The following is a 27,694-nucleotide window of genomic DNA, read 5'->3' on the forward strand; positions in this document are numbered from 1 at the left end:
CCTCCCCTCCTCCTCTCCTTCCACATGCCCCCGAGATAACCATTCTTCTCAAACATTTTCCCTTGCTTTTTTCTACTGATGCATGTTTGTCTAAATATGCATAGTTTGGGTGTTGCTTTCATTATACATTTGCATCATCATGTATGTAGTTTTCTGCGACTTATTTAGCATTGTTTGTGAGATAGATCTGTGTTGTTGTCTGAAGTTCATTCAATTTCACTGCTATATAATATTCCATGATGTGAATATCCCAGTTTATTTGCCCACCCGCCCTAGGGATGGGCAGCTTGGTGTTTGGAATGTTTTTGCCATTAGAATCAGCACTGTGGGAACATTCTTGTAGGCCTTCGCCGGCTGCACCGCGGGTCGTTTCTCAAGGGTAAATGCCTAGGAGAGAATTTGCTGTGTGCCCCACCTCCCTGGGGTCTCCAACACTGAAGACCCTCTCCACCCGGCTGCCCTCTTCCATTCCACCCCCACCCACCCCAACCCCCTTCATTTGATAAACTCCTTAAGATCCCCAGAGAAGCCTTCCCGCACCTGCCGGCCACGACTGGTCCCCGTTAAAGCTTCTTGATTATACACTTCTGTTGTGTGATTCGGCGATGAGCGTGTGTCTTGCCGGTAGAGTGCGAGCCCCACTAAGTTTGTGAAGCGCACCGATTTCCCAGTTTCCAGCTGGGGCCTGGCACATGTAGGCGCCCAGGCAGTAGTGTGGCCCTGCAGGAGGGACCGGGCCGGCGCAGAGCCCGGCCAGGCGGCTGGAGTGTGAGCCCACAGGTGGCTCCAACCCGGGGTCCCGGACCAGAGACGTGGAGCAGGCCAAGGCTCCGAGGGTACTCGGGTTTGTCCACCCCGCGCCTCAGGAATTTCAGGAAATGCGCAGCGAGCCGGTCGATGGGGAGGGGCGGGGCGGGGGCTCCGGCGAGGAGGCGGGGCGGGGCGGGGCCCGGACGGCGGGGGCGGGGCCGGGCCCCGTTAAGAGTAGCGTGGCGGGCCGCGGTCACTGCGGGCCCCCGGAGAAGCGGACCGGCCATCGACCCAGCGGGGACCACCGATCTTTCTTCGGCGGAGCGAGCAGCGCTGGGGCGCACGCTTGGCACCATGACCCAGACGCCAGCTTTCGACAAGCCCAAAGTGAGTGCGGGCGGGGGCTCGGGTTCCGGGGTCCGGCTCCTTGTCTGGCTGGAGGACTTGGGGGCATCCACTGCCCCGGGAGCAAATGGGGCAGCTGGAGGCGCGTTCTTCCCTCAGTTCAGGTCCTTGCCCGCCTCCAGACCGGTTAATGAGAAGCAATGAGACAGGAAGGGTCCTGAATCTGGAGGCGCCCCTGGCTGGCCTCCAAGTTCTGCTTCTGCGTCTGATTTGGCCCATCTGGGTTTCAGTTTCACTGTCTGTCAAATGGGTATCCTAGCAATGCCTGTGCTGAGCAGTCTAGGCAGGTGGCTTAACCTCTCTGAACCTTGGCTGTCAAATGGGCCCCTGTATCTACACCCACAGGCACCTAGTGTGAGCAACACATGAGTGCAGGGTGAATGAAAACAGCTTTATACTCCAACACTATGACTGTGTTGTGAGCACCAAGGAACCCTGGTTTGTGGATGTGCCTGTGAGAGCAGTGGGCCATGCCAGAAAGGGTAGAGAGGGGAGCAGGGAACCCCTCTCCCCACTTTAGAGGGGCTGGATGGGCCTTAGGCCTTGGGCCCCCATAGAGTTCACTCTGGGCTGAGTCATGGCCACTAGCCACCAACGGATAAATTCCTTGTCCCTTCTCCCACCAGCTGTGGTGTCTTGGGAATGGTGGGGTCAGGGAGGGTCCAGGCCCACTTGGCAGGCTTGGAAGCACTGAGAGAGTCCAGGGAAAGGAGCCCAGGAGTCTGTCCAGCAGAGTGAATCAGCTCGTGGGGTCTGAGATGGGTTGGGTGAGGTCAGAGGAAGGAGCGAGCTGCAATCAGCCTCAACTTGCCTCTCTGAGAAATAGGTGTGAGTGATGATGGCAGGTATCACTAAAGCATGGGTGAGAGTCCTGGATGTTGGGGAGAAGGGGAGGGGGGACTCTGATGAGGTAAGGCCTGGTCCCCACTTCTGATGCCCCCACCAGAGGGCAAACGCCTCTGTTGCTCCCTGCCAGATGTTTCAGGAGCTGGGGCCAAACATCTGCCATCCGCATGCCTCCTTCACAGCTCACCTGGATGCCCCATGTCCCATCGTTAGTGTTTTACCAAAGTGGGGGAGAAGCCTTCAAAGGAACAAATCATTTTTTGGGCCTCTCCCAATCCTCTCTGCTTCAAGCTGGCAGGCCATTTCCCCTCTCTGGGCCTCAGTTTCTGCAGCTGGGAAATGGGCTCTACCTGTAATGGAGGTGTCCAAAGATTAAAAGGCAATGCTTGAGAGGGAAGATAGAGTGTCACCCACCACGTACGTGAGATGCGATACATTTTGTATTATTGAGAGGAGGGAATGTGTCCGAGCTGGTCAGTGAAGCCAGGAGTGTGGATCTCAGCCATTGTGACCAGAGCCAACTCCCTGCCTTCCTGTGTGTGGGATGGGGAACCACTAGAATTAATAGCTAGAACTTATTGAGTTGAATTATTGCTCTGTGCCAGGCACCATTCTGAATATACTACACTTCATTAATTCACTTGATCCTAGCAGTGACTCTGGGTGGTAGCTGGGGTTGTCTCATTTTACAGATGAACAGAGAGACACAGAAATTAATGAAGCCTATGATCACACAGCTAGGATGTGGTGATGCTGGGGTTAGAGCCCAGGGTGGGCTGGCTTCAAAAATCTGGTGCCGAAGCCAGCTTTCCTGAACTGCCTCTGCAGAAGCCACTAGGGGTGGTGGTGCCTTACGTTAGTGTGGGCCTCTCTGGGACAGAAGCTGCTGTTGGGTTCTTTGGTTTCTCAGGACCAGCCAACTTTTAGAAGGCAAAGCAAGGCCATGTCTTCCAAATTTTCATGTGTATTCACATCACCTGACACTTGTTAGTGTTCAGACTCTGAATCAGGAGATCTGGGTTTGGGGCCTGAGATACTGAGCTCCTAACAAGCTCCCAGGAGGTTCTAATGCTGCTGTGCCACAGACCACACTTTGAGTAGCAAAACCCAAGGCAGCTGCCTACCTTCTCTGATTATGTTATTCCAACAAATAACTTCCTGAACACCTGCTGGGCACTGGAGGAGGTATAAAGGCGGATGGAGGGGGGGCCCTTATCAGTCTGTTTCCACAGGAGGCAAGGCTGGAAAACCTCCTGACCCTCAGGAGTTCAGAGTCATGGAGGGCGATGCTCACATGGCTGTCACTGTACCAAGAGTAACAATGCTGCCAGTTGAGTGTTTGTGGGCACCAGGCACCTGGGTGATTTATCTCCCAGAATCCTCTGGACAGCTCGACAAAGCGGATGTTTTTGTCCCCGTTTACAGATAATGAAACTAAGGTGTGACGGGTGAAGTGGCTTGTTCATTGCTATGCAAAATCTGACAGCCCTGAAGCTGTAGGCTGGTCCAGGTTGCAACAGCCCAGGCTCCCTGCTCATGCAGAATATTGAAGCTCAATGTCTAACATACTTTTTTCTTTCTCTTATTTGAATGTTCACTCTGTTTCAGGCACTGTTCTAACTGCTTTGTGTATATTAACTCATTTAATGCTCACAGCAGTCCTTTAAAGTAAGTCCTATTATGGGACTTCCCCGGCGATCCAGTGGTTAAGATTCCACTTTCCAATGCAGGGGGCACAGGTTGGATCCCTGGTCAGGGAAATGCAGACACATATGCTGCAAAAATTAAAAAAAAAAAAAAAAAAACAGTCCTGTTATTATCTTCATATACATATAAGGAGAGTGAGGCTCAGAGAGGGGAAGGAACTCGTCAAAGTCACACGGCCAGAAAACAGCAGAGCTAGACGCGAACCCAGACCCAACCCAAGACCGAGGTAGATGCTGTTAACTGCTTTGCAGATTTACACCACACTTTGTGGGGGCGGTGTTAGAAGCAGGGTGGCCGTGGGCTTCAGACAGACTGAGCAGGGATCTTTGCCTCACCGCTTAGCAGCTACAAGGGCTCAGGTGGACAGTTCCCTGAGCCCCAGTTTCCTTCTCTGTAAGGTGGGCTGATAAAGCCAGGGTCACGCAGTTCTTGGGGGGAAATGGATGCTGACTGGGGCCTGTGAGCACCTGGCTGGCCGGCAGGTCCTCGGGGCGTGTTTCCTCCCTGGGGAGCGCAGCGGGGGCTGCGGCGGCCTCTCCACCCGCACCTGCAGCGGCCTCTCCACCCGCACCTGCAGCGGCCTCTCCACCCGCACCTGCAGCGGCCTCTCCACCCGCACCTGCAGCGGCCTCTCCACCCGCACCTGCGGCTCTCACTGTTGCCTCTGGTCTTCCTGCCACAAAGCCCCCTGGGTTAGCACTGCTGTGGGCTCTGGGGGCTTTGCTGTTACTAGAGCCACCTGTTAAAAGAAAAATGCGGCCCAGCCGGGAAGAGCCCTCCGGCCTTACCCATTACAATGCACGTGGCAGTTGGGAGGGAGGGGAAGAGAGAGATTGGGTTTCCTTCAAGCCTTGTGTTTCACAGAGGAGGAAGCAAGGGCCAGAACGGGGAGTGTGGTGTCTGGGGTCACACAGCGAGGCTGGGCAGGGCAGACAGCCTCCCGATTCTATGATTCTACATCTGACCTCAGGGTGGGCTTGGCCTTCGAGGGAAGGGCCCCTGGGAGCTGGAAGAAGATTGTCTGCCTGCCCTGTTGTCCTGGGGGATGCCCCTGGGCCAGAGAAGGGTAGGACTGTGGCCTGGATTTGGACAGCGGAGAAGAATAGGCCAGGGCAGCCAAGGTGAGGCTCAAGCCTATATTTATAGCTGGTGGGGGCCATCTCACCCTCATTCCTTAGGTTCTGAGGCCCCCAGAAGAGCAAGGTCAGGGGAGAGACAGACAGTCTCTGGGGTTAAGGGAGTGGCTTCTCTGTGCCTCAGTTTCCCCATCTGTAAAACGGAAATCATATTTGTATCCACCCTACATAAAACACCAAGTGCAGGCCTGGGTGAGCGGCCAGGCCGATGCTAGCTGCATCACCCTCATCATGGTTATTAATCATCCTGTTTAATCATCCTGTTTGACCAGCACTGACTCAGCACCGATATGCAGGATGAACAGAGTGTGCTGTGGTGGTTACACCTCCCTCTTTAGAATCAAACAGCTTCTGGGTGTGGCACTCATTAGACTGTGCCCTAGGGCAAGTTCTCAAATCCCACTGAGCCTCAGTCTTCTTATCTATAAAATGGGGGTAACCTTGCTGAGTTCCTAGGCTTTTGCCCTAAGGTTGACCCCTGGCTGAGGACACACCTTGCCGTCTGTGAAACCCCCTGGGGAAGCTCACAGAGGCCCAGGCAGCTCAGCTGGACCCTGAATTAGCCGGAGGCACTGAGGGATGGCTCTTTTTGCTCTGTACTTTGGAGCTACAGGCGCAGATGGGGCTGAGCCCAGAGGACTTCTTGGAGGAGGTGAGGTTGACACAATGGCAGCCCTGAGGCCGCTCTGTCTCCTGACATCACCCCAAAAGTTGCCTGAGAGGCTGTGGTGGCATGAGGGCACTGACCCCTGGTGTTGCCCAACTCAGTGCCGAGAGTGGGGCTAAGAAGGGTCATGGGCACCTGTGGCTCCTCCTGGTTCTGACTGCAGTGCCCAGGCCTGGGGGCTGGTCAAGCCACCCTGGCTACTCTGCCCCATCTGGCTTCTCTGCCAGGCCCAAGGTGGGTAGGTCAGCCCTTCCTTGCTGCAGAGAGAGGACACAGCACTGCTGACCCAGGACAGGGAGAGCAGAAAACAATCACTTAGTTGTTTATCACCTACTGAGCACCTCCTGCTATGCGGGGTTCTGTCTTAGGCACTGGGGGCACAGCAGGATGGCACAAAGTCCCCGCTACGGGACCTGAGAGTCAGGGACACAGGCATGGTAAGTAAGTGAATTGGAAAAGTCAGTGGGATGGGGACTTACCTGGTGGTCCCAGGGGTTAAGACTCTGAGCTCCCAGTGCAGGGGGCAGGGGTTTGATCCCTGGTTGAGAAAATAAGGTCCCGCATGTTGTAGAATGCCTTCTACAACATTAAATAAATAAATAAAAATAAAAGTCAGGGAGATGAAAACAAAATGGGTTTGTCTGGTGAGTTGGGGTGGGGGGTGCTGGGGAGAATAAGTCTGGTTCAGCTGTGCCTTGAAGGTAGACAGCCTGGCCAGTCGTGAGTGGGAGTCAGATCTGGGAGCATCTGGTCCTAGAGTTCCAGACCTGGGGCCTTGTCCTGGCCCTGCCACTGACACCTGGTGTGACCTTTGTTGTTGTTTCGTAGCTAAGTCATGTCTGACTCCTTGCGATCCCATGGACTATATAGCCCTCTAGGCTTCTTGGTCCATGGGATTCTCCAGGCAAGAATACTGGAGTGGGTAGCCATTCCCTTCTCCAGGGGACCTTCACAACCCAGGGATCAAACCCAGGTCTCCTCCACTGGCAGGCGGATTCTCTACCACTGAGTCACTAGGGACCTTGGGGAGTGCATTTTCCTTCCTGGGCCTCACCTGCCTGTTGGTGTCTCCTGAGAGCACAGATTCCCTGTGTTCCTCATAGTGCCTGGCACCTGGGGGTGGGGGGACTTAGTAAATATTTTTTGGTAACTGGGGATATATCCTGTTCAGACGTGGAGGATTTCCTGCAGTTCTGTCAGATGCTCGCTGAGTCAGCCTCGTGGAAAGTGAGCGCAGGGGGCGGTGGGGGGGGTGCTTCCCCCACCCGCCACACCCCGCAGCACTCAGGAGGCCTAGTTAGGTGTGCTGCAAGTTCTAGGGAGGTAGCGTGGCCGGTGGGCAGGACTTGGGTTAGAGGTGGAGGGGCTCAGGTTCTGCCCCAGCTCTGCCCCTGTTGGTCTGGATAACCCGGCAGGTTCCTGAATTTCTCTGAGCTCAACTTGGCAAGTCCATTTCCCCATCCACAACATGGAGCTAGGGTGTCCCCTGAGGAGCTTGCCGAGGGGCAAAGATGAAAGGAAATAAAGGGTCCGATAACAGTAAGCAGCAACTTACATCTGAGGTTAGGCCTGCAGAGGCAGTAGAGCAGGAGCTCAGTTCAAACCTGGGTAGTACGAATCCTAACTCCATCACTGCCTCTGCATCCTTGGACACTTTTGTGAGCCTGTTTCCTCATGTGTAAAATGGGAACGAAGTCCCTACCTCCCTGGTTTTAAGGATGATATTCAAAATGGGAACGAAGTCCCTACCTCCCTGGTTGTAAGGATGATATTCAGTTCAGTAGCTGTCATGTCCGACTCTTTGCGACCCCATGGACTGCAGCACGCCAGGCCTCCCTGTCCCATTGCCAGCTCCTGGAGCTTACTTAAACTCATGTGCATCAAGTTGGTGAGGCCATCTAACCATCGCATCCTCTGTCATCCCCTTCTCCTCCTGCCTTCAATCTTTCCCAGCAAGGACGATATAAAATGACGCATATGGATGGTCCTTGGGCTTCCCTGGTGGCTCAGAGGTTAACGCGTCTGCCTCCAATGCGGGAGACCCGGGTTCGATCCCTGGGTCGGGAAGATCCCCTGGAGAAGGAAATGGTAACCCACTCCAGTATTCTTGCCTGGAGAATCCCATGGATGGAGAAGCCTGGTAGGCTACAGTCCACGGGGTCGCAAAGAGTCAGACACGACTGAGCGACTGAACAGAACAGAACAGAACAGATATAGATGGTCCAGAACATTGGAGATGGTAAATTGGAGATCACTGCTGTTTCTTTCCCCTGAAGGAGGCTGATAGAGCAGGGTCCCCCGCTACCCCCAACCGTCTCTGAGCTTGTGTCTGCTTGTCATCTGGGGTAGGCTGACTGCTTTCTCTATAGGTCATCTGTTTTCCAGAAAGTTCAGTGGGAGGCCTGCCTGAGCATGGACCGCCAATGCAGGCAATTCCTGGCCTCTGTTCCTCCCCTGAAATGTATCTGGGCAGCTTCCCAGGAGGCCCTGAAGAGCACGGGTTGGGGGGCAGTGGGAGGTGGGGGGTGGGCGCAAGAGGCAGGCTCTGCTTTCCCTCTCCCCGGGGCGCCCTTGCCACCCGTATCCTGCGGGCTCCCTGAGGCCTCCTTTCCGGGGAACCAGTCAGTTCCTGCTCCCGTACCGTGTCTGGTGCTGCAGCAGGTCTTCCCTGTGGGGCTCATCTCCCATCTGGACCACACCCTCAGGCCTCTGTCCTCTGTTCTGATTCCCTTCAGCCTGCTTTCCACACGGCAGCCAGAGGAAGCTTTTACAAGGTGACTTGCCCTGTGGGAAACCCTTCAGCGGATCACCCTTTCCTGTGACCTGTGAGATCTCCCTGCCCTCCACCTGCCCTCCACCTGCCTACCTCTCTCTCTGGCCTCATCCCTCGCCGCCTGATTCAGATACATAACGCCCGCATGTCCCTCTGCCTGGAGCTGATAGCTCTCCTTCCTTGTCCATTCCCCCTGCTGACTCGTCCTCTGCTTTCTCCTTCTCAGAGGGGCCCTCTCCTACCTTCTCATAACCACGTGTCAGCTCTTCAGCTTCTGGGGGCTCCAGGTGTCCCATGGCTTGTGGTCACCTCACTTTCATGTTGCTGTGGTCCCAGTGTGCTTCCTCTCGTGTGTGTCTCTCAAAACTCTCTGCCTCCCTCATGAGGGAAACGGGGATTGGGTGTAGGGCCCACCCAGATATTCCAGGAAAAACTCCTCAAGATTTTTCATCCCATCTTTTGCCCTGTACGGAAGTCTGTGTTCTGGGGATTAGGATATAGCTGTCTTTTGGGGGGCTCACCATTCAGCCCACTGCACCATCCGCAGGGGGACGGGGAGGCGACTCCTCCCTCTTGAAATCTCACCTTCTGCAGCCTGCATGCTCCTGGCTTCCCTTCTTCCATCTCTCTGGCAGCTCTTCTCCAGCCTCACACGCTTCTGTAAGCCACTGGGCACTGGCGCTCACCCAGGCTTCCCTTCCTGCTCTTCCCTCTATGTTCCCTCCCTGGGGGAGCTCAGTCAAGACCACAGTCCCCGTATTCCTACTCACATCTCCAGCCTGGATCTCTCTGGGAGCTCCAGACCCGCACAGCCCCTGGCTCAGTCCCCGAGCGCGTGGAGGTCTCGGCGGCGTCCCAGCTTCACACTCCCAAGATCACACTGACTGTGCTTCTCTCCCCATGCCTCGACCCCTCCTCCCTGCTCAGAGCTTGATCCTCTTCCTAGGCTTTCGGTCTCAGTGTCAGAATCGCTTCTCACCCAGGCCTGACCTGAAGCATCCTCCTTGACACCCCTTTCTGTCCACCTGGCACGTCGGCCTCACTATCATCATTCAAAAACTTGACAACAGCGGTCTGAAGCTATGCATTGTCCTCTTCAGCATCAAACCCATGTCTCTGTTGCTCTCAGGTCAGAACCCAACCCTTCTGGTGCCCCTACAGCCTCTCCAGTCCCACCAGTGCTCCCCTGTCTGGACCTGTGTTCAGTCCCTCTCACACCATGTTCTGCTCCCACCACATGGCCTTCGTACATGCTGTTCCCTCTGTCTAGATGCTCTTCCAGCCTTGCGGCTCAACCCCTTTTGTCTGTTGCTGTTCAGTCGCTCAGTCATGTCCGACTGTTTGAGACCCCATGGACTGCAGCACACGATGCTTCCTTGTCCTTCACCATCTCCCGGAGTTTGCTCAAACTCATGTCCATTGAGTCAGTGATGCTATCCAACCATCTCGTCCTCTGTCGTCCCCTTCTCCTCCTGCCCTCAATCTTTCCCAGCATCAGGGTCTTTTCCAGTGAGTCAGCTCTTTGCATCAGGTGGACAAAGTATTAGAGCTTCAGCATCAGTCCTTCCAATGAATATTTAGGGTTGATTTCCTTTAGGAAATTTCATCCTTAGCTCTTAGCTCAACGTCTGCTTTCTCTGGGAAACCACCATCGGCCCTCTAGCTGAGTGAGTTCTTTTGTTTGTTGCCTCTTTGGTAGGTCTACGTTCATGCCTCCCAGGAGCTGACTTGACTCATGAATGTGCATTCACCAGTGTGACATTTACTTAACGTCTCTCTCTCTCTTGCTGGACTGTAAGCCTCATGGGACCAGGACTCCTCCAATGCAGGGAGTGTGGGTTGGATCCCTGATCAGGGAGCTGAGATCCCACTTGCCTTGTGGACAAAAAACCTAAAACATAAAAGAGGCAATATTGTGACAAATTCAATAAAGACTTAAAAGAAAAGAAACTGGACGCTCAAAGAGGTGAGGTCACCTGTCCAAGGTCGAACAGCTGGTTGGCAGTTCCCCGCCCTTCAGTGTTCCCAGTGCAGAGTACTTTTTGAGAATCTAGTCAACTTTTGGCTGAGTGGGCATTAAATTCATATTGTCAGGGAATCCAACAACTCACTGGATGCAGAGTCTGCGACAGAGTTGGTCCTTTGTCGGCTGAATGACTTCCGGAGAGATCTGATTATTCTGTTATCCTGCTGATGGGGGGCTTGGCGGCCCTGGCCCTGCTGGCCCCTGGGGGCCCCAGGCTGGGTTTCCCACACAGGAGGCAGCTCATGTGGGTGCTCCTGGGATGCCCTTGGGCCAGTGGGTCCCTGGCTACTCCCTCCCCAGCCAGGGTGGCCACTTTTTGTCTGGACTCCCAAGTTCTGAAAAGGCCCCACCCTGGTAGAGATGTTTATTAAAAATGGTCTGAGTCTCTCCCTGGCTGGGGAAAAGCTCTTCCATGACCTGGAGCAGAGAGATGGCAGTTGCTTCCCCACCGTCTCCCAGCACCTGCTCTGCTTTTCTTAACAGCCTGTGCAAAGGACCCTGGCTGAGAGGCAGGGGCTCTTGCCTGTGGGCTGAACTTGCCACCTTTTAAAATCCTTAAATTGTTCTTGGACAGGGAGGCAATCTTTTTGGCTGTTGAGGAAACAGGCTCAGAGAGCTCAAGTGTCCTGTCTAAGATCACACAGCCAGAGAAGAGGCGGAGCTGGGAGTCCAGTCTGATGAGCGGCCCCCAAGTCCCTGTCCGTAAGCTTTTAGCCTTGTGTTCTGAGTGTCGGTGGGGATGAGCATACGGGAGAGGGTCACCAAGATAGCCAAGTAGCAAGTGCCCTTTCTGGAGTTGTGGTAAGATCTTTTAAGAAAAAACAAAAACTTTATTTTGTGTTGGAGTATAACCAATTAGGGCTTCCCAGGTGGTGCTAATGGTAAAGAACCCACCTGCCAATGCAGGATATGTTAGAGACTCTGGTTCAACCCCTGGGTCGGGAGGATCCCCTGGAGGGCATGGCAACCCACTCCAGGATTCTTGCCTGGTCTTCCCTGTGGGGAAGCAACTTGGAATGCAAGGGGAGAATATATGTATGTATATGTATGGCTGAGTCCCTTTGCTGTCCACCCAAAACAAACACAACATCGCGTTCTAAGTCGTTTCAGTCATGTCCAACTCTTGGCAACCGCATGGACTGTAGCCCACCAGGCTCCTCTGTCCACAGGATTCTCCAGTTTATGGGTGTTTGTTTTTTCTCTTTTCCCTCTTTGCCCTTGCAGGTAGAACTGCATGTCCACCTGGATGGAGCCATCAAGCCTGAAACCATCTTATATTATGGCAGGTAAGTCCACAGATAAGAGGCCATCTTCCCCAGGAGGCCTCTGGAGAGTTCCATGTTGTTTGGATTGACTTACTGAAATCTCGTGACAACTTGTGAGGTGGGTATATTATTGTCCCCAACTTACCAGCAAGGAAACCAAGTCAGGGTAGGGGAAGTGAATTGTGATGTAAACAGGTGTGATCCTGAGTCCATACCCCTGACCATTGCCCCAGTGAGCTGGAGGTTTGGATGAAGTATTGCACAAAAAATACTTAGCTGAGGGTGAGCATGCTAAGTGCTCCATAAATGTCTCTTTGTGATGATATTACGATTATTAATTGTAACCTATGCCTCTGACTAAGTGGGGTGAAGCCACTGGGCTTATCTCTGTCCTTTGCCCAGTGTCAAGTACCAGCTGTTGACACAGGGTCCCTGATGAGGGCATTAGGGTGGGTTAACCAGGTACCCAGATGGGATCTAATCGCAGGCAACCCATTAAGGGGTCATATCATGCTCATTAGTGGAGCAAGAATCTGAGAGTGTCCAGGGCAGGGTAGAGGGAGGAGGAAGGGGAGTAGCCCTTGTGGGGCAGCTGGTCGGGTTTTCTGTTTCCCATGTCTATTTGGCATCCTTGGAACCATCTAGGCACTTCTTTGGGCTCTGGAGAAGGGGTGTGGTTTGATCCAGCTGGAGTTTGATCTTGAGGTCAGCAGGTAAGGGACCGGGAAGTCAGTCAGACTGGGACATGGACAGAACATGCTGGAGGCTCCCAGGAGGGGTGGGCTGGGGCTGATGGGGGGAAGCATGGATGTGTCTGGCCTGACACCTCCTCCACCCCAGCCAAATCCAGTGGCCTTTACCTGCCCTGTGACTTGAGCCTCCATTGACTGTGTTCTCACCTGTTTTTTTTTTTTTGCTCCCATGCCACATGACTTGCGGGATCTTAGTTCCCTGACCAAGGGTCAGACCCAGGCCCTCAGCAGTGAGACTAGAGAGTCCCAACTCCTGGACCACTAGGGAATTCCCTCACCTGTTTCTTCTTCTTCTATCTTGTCTTTGGGGGCTTTAATTTCTTCCTCAATCTCCTTCCTGACTTTGCCACTCTTCTGCAAAGCCCATTCTGAATCTGACCACTGTCTCCTCCCTGTCACCATCCTTGTCTGAGCCATTGGACTATTGCAGTGACTTCCTGACTGGTCTCCAAGTGGCCACCCTGACTCCCCCATCTACTGTCCCCAACAGTACTGGAGTCAGAACAGTCATCTTAGAACATTGTGGAATTGGATTGCTTCCTTGCTCAAACCCTCCCAGTTTGCTCGGGGTCAAAGCCAGTGTCCACACATGGCCCTTGGAGTTCTACAAAGCCTGTGTTAATCTCTTTGACCTCTTCTGCTACTTCTTGGTTAGTTCATGCCAAGTGTTCTCAAACATGCCAGACCTAATCAGCAAAGAATTTGGGTAACTTACCCAAGATCACACAGCCTTTGAATAAGAGCTGGGATTTAAACCCAAGTCATTGGACTTGAGAGTCTGCCATCTTTCCCTGGACACACAAATAGCCTCATTTGTTCTTCCCTGTACCTTGAAAAGAAAGTACGATCTGTGTTTTACTGACAAGGATGTGGAGGTCCTCAGGGGGAGAGCTCCTGCCCAGGATGACTTGGTTCCTACTGGAGGAGGATGGACTTTGAACACCAAAGCCTGTGTTCAGCCTCTTTATTGGGCTCTTGTTGTTGCTGTTGTTGAGTCGCTCAGTTGTGTCCAACTCTTTGCAACCCCATGGACTGCAGCCCTCCAGGCCTCCCTGTCCCTCACCATCTGCTGGAGTTGGCCCAACTTCATGTTTATTGTATCGGTGAGGCTGTGTAGCTGTCTCATCCTCTGATGTCCTCTTCTTCTGCCCTCAATCTTTCTCAGCATCGGGGGCTTTTCCAGTGAGTCATCTGTTTGCATCGGATGACCAAAATACTGGAGCTTCTGTTTCGGCATCAGTCCTTCCAGTGAATATTCAGGGCTGATCTCCCTTGAGATTGACTGGTTTGATTTTGCTGTCCAAAGGACTTTCAGGAGTCTTCTCCACCACCACAGTTCGAAGGCATCAATTCTTGGCATTGTGCCTTTTCTTCAGTCCAGCTCGCACAACTATATGTGGCCACTGGGAAGACCATGGCCTCGACTATATAGGTCTTTGTGGGCAGAGAAATCTCTGCTTTTCAACACACTGTGTAGATGTGCCACAGCTTTCCTGCCAAGAAGCAGTTGTCTTCTGATTTCATGACTGCAGTCCCCGTCTGTAGTGATTTTGAAGCCCAAGAAGAGGAAATCTTCTTGGCTCTTAGTGTATCGCAACACCAAGGAAGGAAGGCAGAGAAATGAGCAAAAACCAGGGTATGGCCATGGCTGACTGGGGAGCCATCTAAGAACTGAGCTTGGCCCTCGTGGAGAGAGGTTGGCTGCCGTGAGTGGCTGCAGGTGAAGGGGAAAGTGAAAAGTTAAAGTGTTAGCCACTCCATCCTCGTGTCTGACTCTTCGTGACCCCACTGACTGTATGCAGCCCTTCAGGCTCCACTGTCCATGGGATTCTCCAGGCAAGAATACTGGAGTGGGTTGCCATGCCCTCCTCCAGGGGATCTTCCTGACCCAGAGATAGAACCCGGGTCTCCGGCATTGCAGGTGGATTCTTTACTGTTTGAGCCACCAGATGGCAAGGGATCTAGGAACAGTTCCTTCCTGTCTCAACCTTGGGTCCTGGGGAGGAGCTTTATAGCTTAGTCTAGCAGCTTCTGGAGGCCCAGTCCCATGAGAGGTACTGGATCGTCTCCTAGGGGACCACTGCAGCCACTCTGGCTTCTGCCCTGGTTTTCCTCTGTTCTCCACACCCCAGCCAGGAGGAGCTCTTTAAAAAGTGCATCTTTGCATGTCACCCCACTGCTTGGAATCCTTCAGTGGCTTCCCGGGGCTTTCAGGATAAGGTCCCAGCTCCTACGAAGCCCCCATCTGGCCCTGCCTGCCCCTTGGCTCATCCACCACTGGCCCTGCTCTGATCTGCAGCCGCCCTGCCCTGCAATTTTCTCACTGCTCCTTCCTGGGGCTCTAGTGGGGCTCTGATCCTGCCTATCTGTATCTCTCTTCCTGTTCCCTCAGGGGAAAAGGACAATCTCACTCTTTGCTTAACTGTCACCTCCTCCAAAAAGCCTTCCCGGGTCACTCTATCTGTGGGGTAAAAAGATCTCTTTTGGGTGGCTGTGGAGAAGAAGAGATTAATGGGAGAGATATTTAGGATGAAATAATGAGGGCTTGGGGACCAGTTGTTGATGAGTAAGGGAGATGGCATCTCAGGGAGGCCCCTGACTTGGGTTCAGGCAACTGGGTAGATAGAGGAGTGAGTGTATGCGTGCTAAGTCGCTTCAGTCGTGTCCAATTCTTTTGCGACCTCATGGACTGTAGCCCACCAGGCTCCTCTGTCCCTGGGATTCTCCAGGCAAGAATACTGCAGTGGGTTTCCATGCCTTCCTCCAGGGGACCTTCCCAGTCCAGGAATCGAATATGTGTCTCTTGTGTCTCCTGCATTGGCATGTGGGGACTTTATCCTCACTATCGCCAGGAAGGAGGAGCCATATTAGGAAATGTGGAGCCTGGCAGAGGGTGGGGCTTGGGGGAGGCACATAGCGGGTGGTCAGACACAAGGGTCTGCCTTGGTCTTGGCTACCTAGGCCCAGCACACTGTGGGCCCTCAGATGGTGATGTGCAGAGGGAGAAGATCGAAAGCTCTGGATCTGGGACTTCCCTGGTGGTCCAGCAGTTCAGACTCTCAACTTACAATGCAGGGGGCGCGGGTTCGATCCCTAGTCAGGGAACTAAGATTCTGCATGCTATATGGAGTACCAAAAAAAAAACCTAAAACGTTCTGGATCTCTGGATTGGTCTGGGGGGGCCTGAGGCAAATGTGGCCACTGTGTTTGGGAATATGGGAGTTGGAGGCTTAGCCTTACCTTCTCTGCCTTCCACCCACCAGCTCCCAGAAAGATATGCCAAATATAGCATCTAACAACTGGTACGGGCTCTGCAGAGGCCGTGGTGACTGGGGATGGCCTCGTGAGGGTGACTGAGGCAGGCTGGCCAGCAGGGGAAGGCCCAGGGGGCACTGAGCACCTGACCTTGGTGCCAGGACCACACCATGGGCATCATCTTCCCTGGGGACACCTGGCAGGGACGGAGGCCTGACTCGGAGCTTGAGCACCAGGGTGACCCCTGGTGATACCCACAGGACACTCACGAGGCCTGGGGTCACCTTGAAGCGGAAGAGGACACATTTAGGGGGACTTAGGGAAAAGGTATTTATATAGAGAAACATTTTAATAACAAGCTATTAAAAAGACTGCAACACTTCAGTCCATTTTCCATTTCTTGGCATGTCATCCCTTCCGTTTTCTGTTCTTGCTCTGCAGTCACTGGAGGCTGAGCCTCTTGGTTGAATCACTTAATTTTCTTAATCATTTGCTCCTATTTTTTATCTTGTCTTTTGTTCTACTTGCCGGAAGATTTTCTCAATTCTGTTTTCCATTCCTTTTATTACATCCTGATGTTCACTGCCCTATTCTTCTAGATCTCCGAGAGCTCTTTCTTCCTCCCTGAAAGTCCCCTTTTTAAAAAGGAGTGTTCTCAAGGATGGAGCATTGTTTCTTCTCCTTGAGGCTGTAGGTTTTAAGGTTTTTAAGCTTTCTCTGCCTGTTTGTTCCCTAGAGTTCCTTTGATCTCCTGACCCTCATGGGAGAAGCATCTCTTGAATGTCTGGGATTCTTTGCCTGTCGTTTTTATCCTACAAGTGGAAAAACTGAGGCCCGGGGTGACCCATGGGTGGGGACGGGGCCCAGAAGAGCAGAGAAGCGAGGAAGCCAGCCCAGCCTCGTACCCTGCGGGCCCGGCTGGGAGGAGGCAGGGAGCTCTGCAGAGAAACGGAGGCCCTGGAGCAGAAGGGCTGTTCCCAACCAGCCTGTACTGAGCGGCCACATGTAGGGGGCTGTGGGCAGGGAGGGGAGAGAGCTGGGGAAAGACTGGAGGCGAGAAGCTGGTGCTCTGCCAGCACAATGAGCCGGGCCAGCCTCTCTGATGTGCCGGCCACTCGGAGGGTGGGGTGGGGAAGTCCGGCGCCTGACCCTGCCCCGGGCATTGTGTGCTGCCGTTCTTGCCCCTGATAACCCCTGACCTGGCACAGGATCAGCTGGCTCTACCACGAGCTCGCCCTTGCACCTTCCATGTCCCCAGATACCGGTGTGTGTGTGTGTGTGTGTGTGTGTGTGTTCATGTGTTAAATGGGCTTTAACACCAGTTGTCCTCCTAGAGATTTGTTGGCTGGTTATGGCCTCAGTGACAGGAGGTCCTGGAAGGATTTGGGTCCTGGTTCTATATGCCCTGGGCCTCGGTTTTCCCATCTGTCCAATGGGAGGAGCTGGATACCTGCACCCTGTCAGGAACTGGTAGGGTCCTGCCCAGGGTCATCCACCATCCTCATTGTTTCGTCCCCAGGAAGAGGGGCATCACCCTCCCCGCTGACACACCAGAGGGGCTACAGAACATCATTGGCATGGACAAGCCACTCAGCCTCCCAGAGTTCCTGACCAAGTTCAACTACTACATGTCTGCCATTGCGTGAGTCTCCCACCCCGCAGGCCCTGGGCAGCATCATGTCATGCTGCCAGCCCGCAGTCTGCACACCTCAGCCTGTGGGGCAGAAGACGGCACTGTGCCGCCCTGCTCGACCTCTCATTGGGTGCACTCCTGCTGCAAATCTCCCACGCCTTTAGGCCTTGGCTTTCCCTTCTGGAAAGTGGGTGTGATGGGTGGAAACTCCTCTCCTTCCATAGAAAAGTAGCAGAATGTGAGGGCTGAGAACACAGATCCTAGCATCAGAATCTTTCAGGAAATAACTGCGACACTGGGGGAACTTGCCCTCTCTGTGCCTCAGCTCCCTTATCTAGTCTGTGAGGCTTATGACCCTCTCCCTCCCAGGCCGGGGTTTGGAATGGACACAGCGCTGTCCTCGGCAAGCTCCCTGTTACTATGAGGACAGTTGCTACCTTTATTGACAGCCAGGCACTGCTGGTTTGATGTTGCTTTTCATTCCTTCCATTTTAAAATTTATTTTTCCATTTTTTCTAAATAGTAGACTTAGATATAGAAGAATGTACCATGTGCAGCTCACAGAACTGTCTTCTTTGTAGTTGTTCACAGTCCTGAGAGCTGGACCCCCTCCCCATTGGCAGAGAAGGAGATGAAGGCTCAGGAAAGTTGAAGGAACTTACTCAGGACCACACAGCTAGCAAGGGGTGAAGCCCAGATTCTCGCCCTGGTGTCACCTTGAACTTCCTGGCATGAAGCAGAGATTCCCAAGGCAGGCGATAATTGGGCCTTGGCAGTCAGAGCCAAGAGTTGGAGGGGGCTGGAGGAGGCAGGGAAGACTGCCTGGAGGAGGAAGTATGGACTGAGCCTGGGGAGGGAAAGGGTGGGCTGTTGTCCAGAGGGCTGGACCTAAGGAAAGGTCTGAAGGACAAGCTGTTGGGGGACCAGTGAGTAGGGTGTGCGAGCCGGATAGAAGCCTTTGGCTGGGTAGGTGGCAGGACAGGAATGAGGAGTCCTGGGGAATGAAGGAAGATGTGTGCCAAGGCTGCTGGCTTCTGGAAGCTTCTGGGCTCAGCCTGGAGGGCCCCCATCCTTGGCACGTCAGTAGATACTGAGGTACGCATGCTGCCTCCCCCTGGACACCAGGACACGTGGACTGGCGGAGCTCACATACAGGCCGCGGTACCTCTCCTGTGCTGCTACCCAGCTCCTGTCTCTGGGCCACAAGACAGAAGAGGGCCAGCTTCGTGAAGGCTTAAGTCAGTTTTGATTTGCATTTCCCTGGCGATTAGCGACGTCAGGCACCTCCTCGTGTGCCTGTTGGCCATTTGTATGTCTTTTGACAAACGTCTATTCAGGTCCTCTATTTTCTAAAACTATTTATTTATTTGGCTGTGCTGGGTCCTAGCTGTGGCTCGTGGGGTCCAATTCCCTGACCAGGGATCAAACCTGGGCCCCCTGCATTGGGAGCACAGCATCTTAGTCACTGGACCACAAGGGAAGTTCCCCTTTGCCTATTTTTTTTTAAATCAATTTTTGTATTGTTATTTGCTTTGCTGTTGAGTTATAGGAATTCCTTCCACATTCGGGGCATTAGCCCCTTACCGCGTGTGTGGTTTGCAAACACTTTCTCCCATTTGGTAGGTTGCCTGTCACTCTGCTGCTGGTTTCCTTTGCTGTGTGGAAGCTCCTTAGTTTGGTGCAATCCCCCTCCTCTAGTTTTGCTTTTGCTCCCTCCGTGTGTCCTTTTCTCCTATTTCTCCTCCCTGCTGGCCTACATCTATCACTCAAGAAATATTTCAGTGGCTGCAGTGTCCTAGACTCTGTCCTTGGCTGAGGGATCGTAGCCATGCCAAGACAGAAGGGTCCTTGTCTCATGGAGACCATGTTCTAGGTTGGGGAGCTAAAAATCGGCTAATAAAGAAACCACGTGATCCGTCATGTCAGGTGGTGATAAGTGGCAGGGAAAAAACTGAAGCCCAGGGGAAGGGGTGGAGAAGGGCGAGGGGCTGTTTTAAAATGAAGTGGCCAGGAAAGGCCTCCCTGAGGAGGTGAGGCTGGAGCCGGGCTCTGAATGGAGGGAGCAGGGAGGGGAGGGTGATCCGAGGAAGAGCCTGCCGGCCAGGGAGCTGCAAACACAAAGGTCCTGACCTGCAAACTAGCTTGACTGTTTTCTGGGTGGAAAGAAGGCCCTGGAGGCCTCAAGGAAGGAGCAGGGAGGTTGGCAGGGACCGGATTATGCAGGCTGTGTGGGCAGGGTCTCAGAGTTGAGATTTCCTCTGTGAAGTGGGACGCCGTTAGGGTTCAGAGTGGAGGAGTGACACTCTTTATTTTTGGCTGTATTGGGTCTTAGTTACGGCATTCAGGATCTTTCATGGTGTGATGTGAGACCTTTTGTTGCGGTGCAGGGACTCTCTAGCTGTGATGCAGGGTCTCTCTAGTTGCAGCACGTGAGCTTAGTTGCTCGGTAGCCTGTGGGATCTTAGTTCCCTGACCAGGGATTGAACCTGCGTTCCCTGAACTGCAAGGCAGATTCTTAACCACTGGACCAGGGGAGTCCCAGAGTGGTATTCCTTGATTTCCGTTTTTAAAAGCTGCAGTAGCTGCTGTACTGGGACAAGTGTGGAGATGGAGAGGCTGGTGAGGTGGGCGAACCGGGCTGGAGGGGGCGAGCATTGGCATCTGCTGGAAGGAAAGCTGACAGGATGTGCTGGATTTCTAGGATCTTCTCCAGTAGAGGCCCAGAGCTTGCGACTAGGGGATGAGAGAGTGGGGGCCCCACGTAGGTTTGGTCTGCCATGGGTTGGGGACAGCTTTGTCACTCCTGGAGCACCCAAGGGGAATGTTGTCTCGAATCTCTGTCTTCCCTTCCCAGGGGCTGCCGGGAGGCCGTCAAAAGGATTGCCTACGAGTTTGTGGAGATGAAGGCCAAGGAGGGCGTGGTGTACGTGGAGGTGCGCTACAGCCCGCACCTGCTGGCCAACTCCAAGGTGGAGCCGATCCCCTGGAACCAGGCTGAGTGAGTGATCCCCGGAGGGCTGTGCTGGGGCCGTGACAGGGTGGCCTGGCCCGGGACTGAGGGGCACACTGGGAGCCCCGGCCCAAGCAAGACTTTGATCTTGCATCCTGAGCTGGTCCGCAGCCTCAGCAAGATGGGCCTGACTGTGCCCTGAGGGACGTGGTTCCCATCCCTCACCTGGGCTTTTGTTCTTACCTTGGGCAAAAGCGTTTGGCTGTGTTTTGCCATCCGTAGTCCTGGACACAGGCCTGTGGTCTAAGAACATGAACCTGCTTACCCAGTAACATCTAGGGGTCCCGTCCTCACCCGGTAGCTGAAGCGACGGGGCCCACTCTTTCCCCTTCTGCCTAGACCCCAGGGATGACCCCCGTGGTACCTCTCAACCGCCCTGCCCCCTTCTAGCTGTGACTCTGATACTTGTAGACAAGTGGAAATCAGAACACCTTAGCTTAGCAGAGCTCTCCATCTTGAGTAGGCCATCTGACAACCCCCAGTTGGGACAGCACTTCTGGGTCTGAAAGCCCCAAGGCAGACCCAAGGAAGATGGAAGGGGTGTCCGAGGCCTTGGGGCCATCTCCCTCGGCCTTTCCGTGGAGGTGGTGGGTTAGCGGGGCCTGGGGCTTCTGGAAGGCCCCTCCTTCCTCTCTCTCCTCCCTCCTCCATCCCAGCCATGTCCTTTACGCCTTCTCTTGCCCACATACAGAGGGGACCTCACCCCGGATGAGGTGGTGTCGCTGGTGAGCCAGGGCCTGCAGGAGGGTGAGCGGGACTTCGGTGTGAAGGTGCGGTCCATCCTGTGCTGCATGCGCCACCAGCCCAGTGAGTGCGGCCCCGGCCCCAGCCGCCCATCTGATGCCACCACCGTCACCTGACTGGGCGCGGGGGGGTCATACTTGGTCTTCTGTGTGTCCCCCCCAACCCTGTGATCTCCCTTGAGCCCATCAGCTGGACCGTGGCGGGGCTTCCTTCTGGGCAGGCTCAGAACTTCCTGCAAAAGACTTGGTTCCCCAGGGAGGCTGAGCCTGAGAGCCATGTGACCTGCAGGAGGCTCAAAACCAAGGGAGCCTGCACAATAGAGAAGGCCTAAGCCAGGTTCCCGTCAGCTCGCAGTCCTCCCTGGAGGCTCTGTGGGCTGGGCCCCTTCCTGTCAGAGCTGTGGAACTTGGGACTAGGGTGTGCGTTCCAGGGCCTGAAGGGTCTCCCTGTGGCTGACACCGGTCACACCTCCAGGGCTTGTGCTTCCAAGGCTGGGTGACTCTGGCCAGATCACATCACCTCTCTGGACCTCAGATATGCCTTGTCAGAGGTGACCGTTCTCACCCTGTTCTCTGCCCTGAGGAGGAGTGAGACCACAGGGGCTGATATCAACGCAGAGGGCCTCCCTGGGCAGAGTAGCTTGAATTCTCTGTAATCCTCGTAGGAGCCTAGGGGGCAGGACGACTGTCTGACATTGGTGGTCGAGACCACCCTGTAGCCCCATTCAGCAGATGACGAAACTGAGGCAGAGGCTCAATCAGCAAATCAGGAAGCCCAGACCGGAAGCCAGGGCCATCTGGTTGCAGAGCCTGTGGTGGTTCATTCTTTACGGTGACCTCACTGGTTGTGCATGTGCAGTAGTTAGGGGTACATTTAGTAACACGAGTGTGAGTTACATTCTAGGTTTAAATGTTAACCTGTGTGGACCTCCATCCCCTCTGCTGAGTTGAGGTGGGTGTCGGGGATCGAGAGCGAGAACTGCCACTTGTCCTTTACTGAGCCCAGGCCCTGCCCCCGGTGTCTCACCCGCAGGGCCTTCGCAAAAGCATCCCTGTGACCTTGTGCTGCAGCAGGTGGTGTCCGCTCTGCAAGGAGGGGACACTGAGGCCTGGGAGACAGGACCCGGGGCCCTCTGCCTTGCGCTGGCCTTGGGTGGGAGGCAGGGGTGCGTGGGGTGGGAAGTCTTTCTCCTCCGTGCCGCTGCCAGGGGCCCGGCGGGCATCTCGCCCACAGGCTGGTCCTCCGAGGTGGTGGAGCTGTGTAAGAAGTATCGAGAGCAGACCGTGGTGGCCATTGACCTGGCCGGAGATGAGACCATTGAAGGCAGCAGCCTCTTCCCTGGACACGTGGAGGCCTACGCGGTGGGTCCCAGGGGAAAGAGGTCGGGGAGCATGGGGGAAGTCGCACGCAGGGAGCATATCTCCACCCCGGTAGGGAGTGGTCACACCGACTGGGGATCCCAATCCCAAGGCCCCCTGGGCTCCCAAGGGTTCTTGACTTGGGTCTAAAGTGTTAGTGGTTAGTCGTGTCTGACTCTTTTGCAACCCCATGGACTGTAGCCCACCAGGCTCCTATGTCCATAGAATTGTCCAGGCAAGAGTAATGGAGTGGGTAGTCTTTCCCTTCTCCAGGGGATCTTCTGAACACAAAGATTGAACCCCAGTATCCTGCATTGCAGGCAGATTCTTTACCGTCTGAGTCACCAGGGAAGCTGTCTAGGGGCCCTAGAAATTGGAACTCTGGCATGAAGGAAAAAAAACCCCACTGGATGCTGGGGGTCCTGTGTTGGAGCCTTTCTGCCTAATGATTTGCTATGTGACCTTGGGCAAGACTGTCTCTTCTCTGGGTCTGTTCCATCTTCTGGGATGACTGGGTTGGATGGAGGCAACCTCTCAAAGCCTCATGACGTGCTTCCCGTGGAAGGGGTGAAGCTTGGGGTGGAGAACAGGAGCTCTGGAGTCTGCCTGACTTCAGAGCTCAGCCCCCACTTCCTAGCTGTCTGACCTTGGTTGTGATCCCTGACACTCCTGAGTTTGTCCCTTGCCCTTCCCTGTAAGACAAGTATCAGAGCAGTTGTGAATGTTACCATAGTGTATCCAAACCAAGTACAGTGCCTGACACATAATAACTGCCTAATAAATGAGAGCGACCACTTACACGTGGTTACAAAAACAAAATCCACCCAGACCTCCCTGTCTGGAAGCAGGCCAGGCTGACTCAGCCCCAGGGTGCGGTGAAGGCAAGGCCCGCGGGGAGAACCCCAGGCCGCCCCTGACCTTGCCCTTGCCCTTCCAGGAGGCCGTGAAGAGCGGTGTCCACCGCACCGTCCACGCCGGGGAGGTGGGCCCGGCCGAGGTGGTGAAAGAGGTGAGTGGTGCGAGTTGGTGGAGGGGTCCTTCTCCCCGCTCCCCCCGCTCCTGAGGCACATGCTGGGCTCCACGCTGCTTGTCCGCAGGCCGTGGACACACTCAAGACCGAGAGGCTGGGGCACGGCTACCACACCCTGGAGGATGCAGCCCTTTACAACAGGCTGCTGCAGGAAAACATGCACTTCGAGGTGAGGGGCCGGGGAGGGGAGGACAGGGAGGCGGTGCAGAGTGCGGTGGAGCCAGGGGGCACGGAGGCATGGCCAGGGGCACAGGGCGGGGCCAGGGGCCACAGCGGGGAGGTGTCAGGGGCCGTTGGGGCGTGGCCGAGGGCCTAATTGCGGCGGGGTGGGGGAGAAAACCAGGACTGACAGGTTCGTGGGACTCAGCTACAAGGCCACTGGCGTGACCAGGGCAAGAATGCTGCCAGGGCAGGTGGCTCTGGCCAGGGACAGGGGAAGGGGGTTCAGCGTGGCCCCGGAGGATGCAGAGGTTCGTGCCAGACACCCGCCGCCTCTTCCAGGTCTGCCCCTGGTCCAGCTACCTCACCGGCGCCTGGAAGAAAGGCACGGAGCACCCGGTTGTTCGGTGAGGCCTGGTCCTACTCAGTTTTTTTACTAGGAAAGCCAAGGCTGGGAAGGGGGTGCAGACACTGGGTGCTGGCCCCGCCGGGTCTCGGGTATGGAATCTCTTCCAGTGCCTGGGGAGCAGGAATTATTGTCCTTATCCTACGACAAGTGAGGAATCCAAAGCTTGGATGTGGTGTAACTTGACCAAGGTCACTCAGGTATTGGAAAGGAGAGCTGGGGGCCCTATAGCTCCATCCAGCTCTAGCAGAATGCCCTGTTACCCACAAGGGAACTTCCACACTCCAGCTTCTGCCTCCTAGCAATGAGGAAGATGAGTCTCTCTTGCCCACGTGGTCTCTGGGCATTCCCCCAGCACCATCTTGACACTTCCCCCTGGAGAGTCTCTTCCCCTACCCATCCATCCAGTCCCACCCCATGGCCTTGGCCCTTCTTCAGGTTGCCCTGGGAGAAGCCTCGGGAGGGCAAAGCTGACCCAGGAGAAGTTCACCGAGAACTCTGGGTGACCGCAGTCAGGCCATCACTGATGGTCTCTCTGCCAAGATTATGACAAGGAAGGGAGCTTGGGCTCCATTTACAGCAGGGGCCCAAAGTCTGCTTTAGGACATGGAGTGGGCAGTACCTACAGGACTTCCAAGTGGAGGCTCTTGCGGGCACGTGGGTTTACAGTCTGGTCTGGAGGAAGACTCGAGTCATCTAAGCAGATGTGGTATTTGAAGGAGAAGGGAAGTCCTCAGCAGGTGGTGGAGCAGGAGGGCTTAGGAGAGAAACGTAGAAGGACAGTGATACTGAAGGGATGGGCAGGAGGAAAGCCAAGTGGTGGTATCTGAGAAACCTGGGGAAAAGGTCAACAGTATAAAATTCTGCGACACAAGTCAGGTGAGGTAAGAGCTAGGAAATGTCCTCTGGACTCAAAAAGATGGCAGTCGGAGACGGTGCCAAGAACAGTTTCCATGGTGGGTCTGAAGAGTCAGATCCCAGTGGGACTGAGGATGGCTGGGGGAGGGAGGTGCAAACAACTCTGCCAGGGTGGCGGCTACGAAGGGGAAGGCTAGAGAGGGTGGTAGCTGGGGGAGGGGGGTTTGCTTTTTTAGCCCATCCCAAGCTGCTTACTCCTTGGAAGGAAAGTTATGACCAACCTAAATAGCATATTAAAAAGCCGAGACATTACTTTGTCAACAAAGGTCCGTCTAGTCAAGGCTATGGTTTTTCCCATGGTCATGTATGGATGTGAGAGTTGGACTGTGAAGAAAGCTGATCGCCGAAGAATTGATGCTTTTGAACTGTGGTGCTGGAGAAGACTCTTGAGAGTCCCTTGGACTGCAAGGAGATCCAACCAGGCCATTCTAAAGGAGATCAATCCTGGGTGTTCATTGGAAGGACTGATGCTAAAGCTGAAACTCCAATACTTTGGCCACCTCATGCGACGAGTTGACTCACTAGAAAAGTCTGATGCTGGGAGGGATTGGGGGTGGGAGGAGACGGGGACGACAGAGAATGAGATGGCTGGATGGCATCACCGACTCGATGCACATGAGTTTGAGTGAACTCCAGGAGTTGGTGATGGACAGGGAGGCCTGGCGTGCTGTGATTCATGGGGTCGCAAAGAGTCAGATACGACTGAGCGACTGAACTGACTGACTGACTGAAGCGCCCTTCTACTTGGCTCCTCTCCTGCCTTTAGCTGGCTCTAAGCCTGGCTGGATGCTTTAAGTCTTGAGTTCATGGTTATGTGGCCTTAGACAAGTCACTGGAGTTCTCTGAATTTTTCTTCTGCTATACAACGATGAGATCTTCCAGGCATGTCCAAGGGTGCCACAAGGCTCAGAGGAGGGTGGACGTCTACGAGTAACAGGGGGGTGCTTCTCCCTTGCTCCCCTCCCCATATCCAGGTTCAAAAACGACCAGGCTAACTACTCGCTCAACACGGATGACCCGCTTATCTTCAAGTCCACGCTGGACACTGATTACCAGATGACCAAGCACGACATGGGCTTTACCGAAGAGGAGTTTAAGAGACTGGTGAGTGGCTGTGAGCCGTAGCTCTGGGCTGTGCGAGTGTGCGGCCTGCAGGCCCTGGAACCCCTGGAGAACCTAGGGGTGAGTCTCAACAGGCCAGGCCAAGCCAGACCTGGAGTTCGATGTCTTCCACAGAGAAGACATCTGTGGCTGAGATCCTGACCTGGGACTGGATTCTCTATCCTTTGCTTGGCTCAAGTGCCCTCAGAGACCTTCAATGCTGTCAGCCATCTCCCCAGAAAGGGGCTCAGCTCTACATCCTAAGTATGGTTTGCAGGCCACTCCTGGGCCCCAGGATGAGCCCTGGATTTCAGTGGTTCTGACACCCCTAGTCTGTCCCCACAGGACTGTCTCTCTGGCCCCACACAGCCTGCCCTGTCTTCAAAGGTTTCTCCAGCCTCCTTCCCACATCTGTGTGTCATGTCCTGCCACTTTAAGAACACAGACCCTCAAAGTCTCTACTCTGGCACTTGCTGCCTGTGAGCCTGGACAAGGGCTCCCCACGCTGAGCTTAATGAATTGCCCGTGTTTAATGAAGAGGCTGGACTGTCATTAGATTGCCAAGGGCTCCCTTCCGTGCTGTCTGGCTTCACGTTCTGTCATGCTGGCCCTTCCAGAACATCAATGCAGCAAAGTCCAGTTTCCTCCCTGAAGATGAGAAGAGGGAGCTTCTTGATCTGCTCTATAAGGCCTACGGGATGCCCCCTCCGGCCTCTGCAGGTATGTTTCTGGTGGATCTGCTGGGCTGGCATCCTGGGCTGGCTTTCCGTCTGGCTTCCGGGGGCTTCTAGCAGGACGCTCTCCACTCCTCTCCTGGGCAGCACCAAGGGTGGGTGATGACTCCCTGGCTAGTGGTAGCCCCTGACAAGACCAGCTTACATTCTGCATAAGCCTCTAATGAGGCTGGTCTGGGGACAAGACTTTCTGAAACCCACTCCCAAAAGTCTCGGCAATCTGGGGCATCTCCAGGGCTGCCCAAAGCCAAGGGCAGGGAGTTGGGCCCAGGCTGCAGCTCTGTTCTGCTCCTTCTTTCCTGTGTGGCCTTGACAGAGCCCTCCCTTGCTCCAAGCCTGAGTCTCCCCATCTGTACAAAGGGGTTCCTCTCTGGCTCTGATGTCTTGTGATTTTTTTGTTTGTTTGATGGCCTGGATACTACAAGTTGCCTAATCTGTTTCTTCTCTGACTTGTCAAGCAGAGCAGTGTCCGTGAAGACATCGTGGCTACCTCTCCGAGTCCTGGCCCTGAAGATGGAGCCTTCACAGCTCCGGGGTCAAGCGACACGCTTACCTTTACTCCTTCCAGGGAGACTGATTTCCAGAATCATCTACCGATGATCATGAAGCCCATGTGCCTGTTTCCGTACACACATATACCTCGGCAGGGCCGTGGCTCTCCGATTTTGTGCCTGGGCCGGGATCAGGGCCGGGGGCAGGCTGAATCCGAATTCCTCCTCCTCTGGTGACGTGCTGAAAATCTGGTGCTCAATAAAGAAGCCAATGGCTGGGGTTGTGCAGCCCCGTGGTGTGTGCACTGCGGTCTGGGGTGGGCGACTTGGGTTTGTGGAGAATGGAAGGGGCCTTGGGGCCCCCAGCTGCAGGCAGTCTGCCCAGCAGCAGTGTCCTGAGAGCCTGGCGGGGGCTGTGAATGGGAAGAGGGAAGACGGAAAGGTTTCCAGAAGAAACCAGGCTTCTCTCGAAGAGTCAGTTTCTTAAATGCGCCCTGATCTCTTAACCCCCTTCTACCCTAGGTGCTA

The 27,694-nt window shown here is 54.6% G+C and overlaps 1 protein-coding gene across 2 annotated transcripts; it reads left to right on the forward strand.

Annotated features, from left to right (window-relative positions):
* Positions 1-962: 962 nt before the first annotated feature.
* Positions 963-27,454, forward strand: ADA (adenosine deaminase). 2 transcript variants are annotated; one of them, XM_055437652.2, is made up of 12 exons: positions 963-1,137; positions 11,535-11,596; positions 17,102-17,224; positions 20,070-20,213; positions 20,917-21,032; positions 22,203-22,330; positions 23,265-23,336; positions 23,425-23,526; positions 23,859-23,923; positions 25,815-25,944; positions 26,559-26,661; positions 27,137-27,454. In XM_055437652.2, exons 1-12 carry the CDS (start codon positions 1,105-1,107, stop codon positions 27,148-27,150), a joined length of 1,092 nt encoding a protein of 363 aa, XP_055293627.1. In that variant the 5' UTR covers positions 963-1,104; the 3' UTR covers positions 27,151-27,454. The 2 variants fall into 2 exon arrangements, with proteins under 2 accessions (XP_055293627.1, XP_088699872.1); XM_088843746.1 differs by lacking the exons at positions 26,559-26,661; positions 27,137-27,454 and adding an exon at positions 26,077-26,528.
* The last annotated feature ends 240 nt before the right edge of the window (positions 27,455-27,694 follow it).

Source organism: Moschus berezovskii, chromosome 15 (assembly GCF_049115385.1).
Source record: "Moschus berezovskii isolate FMDL1 chromosome 15, NW_MosBer_1.0, whole genome shotgun sequence".
Lineage (NCBI taxonomy): Eukaryota > Metazoa > Chordata > Mammalia > Artiodactyla > Moschidae > Moschus > Moschus berezovskii.

Bases quoted from the DNA above. Each gene is read 5' to 3' on its own strand.
- ADA (XM_055437652.2), top strand. From the start codon at position 1,105: ATGACCCAGACGCCAGCTTTCGACAAGCCCAAA. The intron at 21,033-22,202 runs GTGAGTGCGGCC...TCTCGCCCACAG, and splicing joins CTGCATGCGCCACCAGCCCA to GCTGGTCCTCCGAGGTGGTG. The intron at 23,924-25,814 runs GTGAGGCCTGGT...CCCCATATCCAG, and splicing joins ACGGAGCACCCGGTTGTTCG to GTTCAAAAACGACCAGGCTA.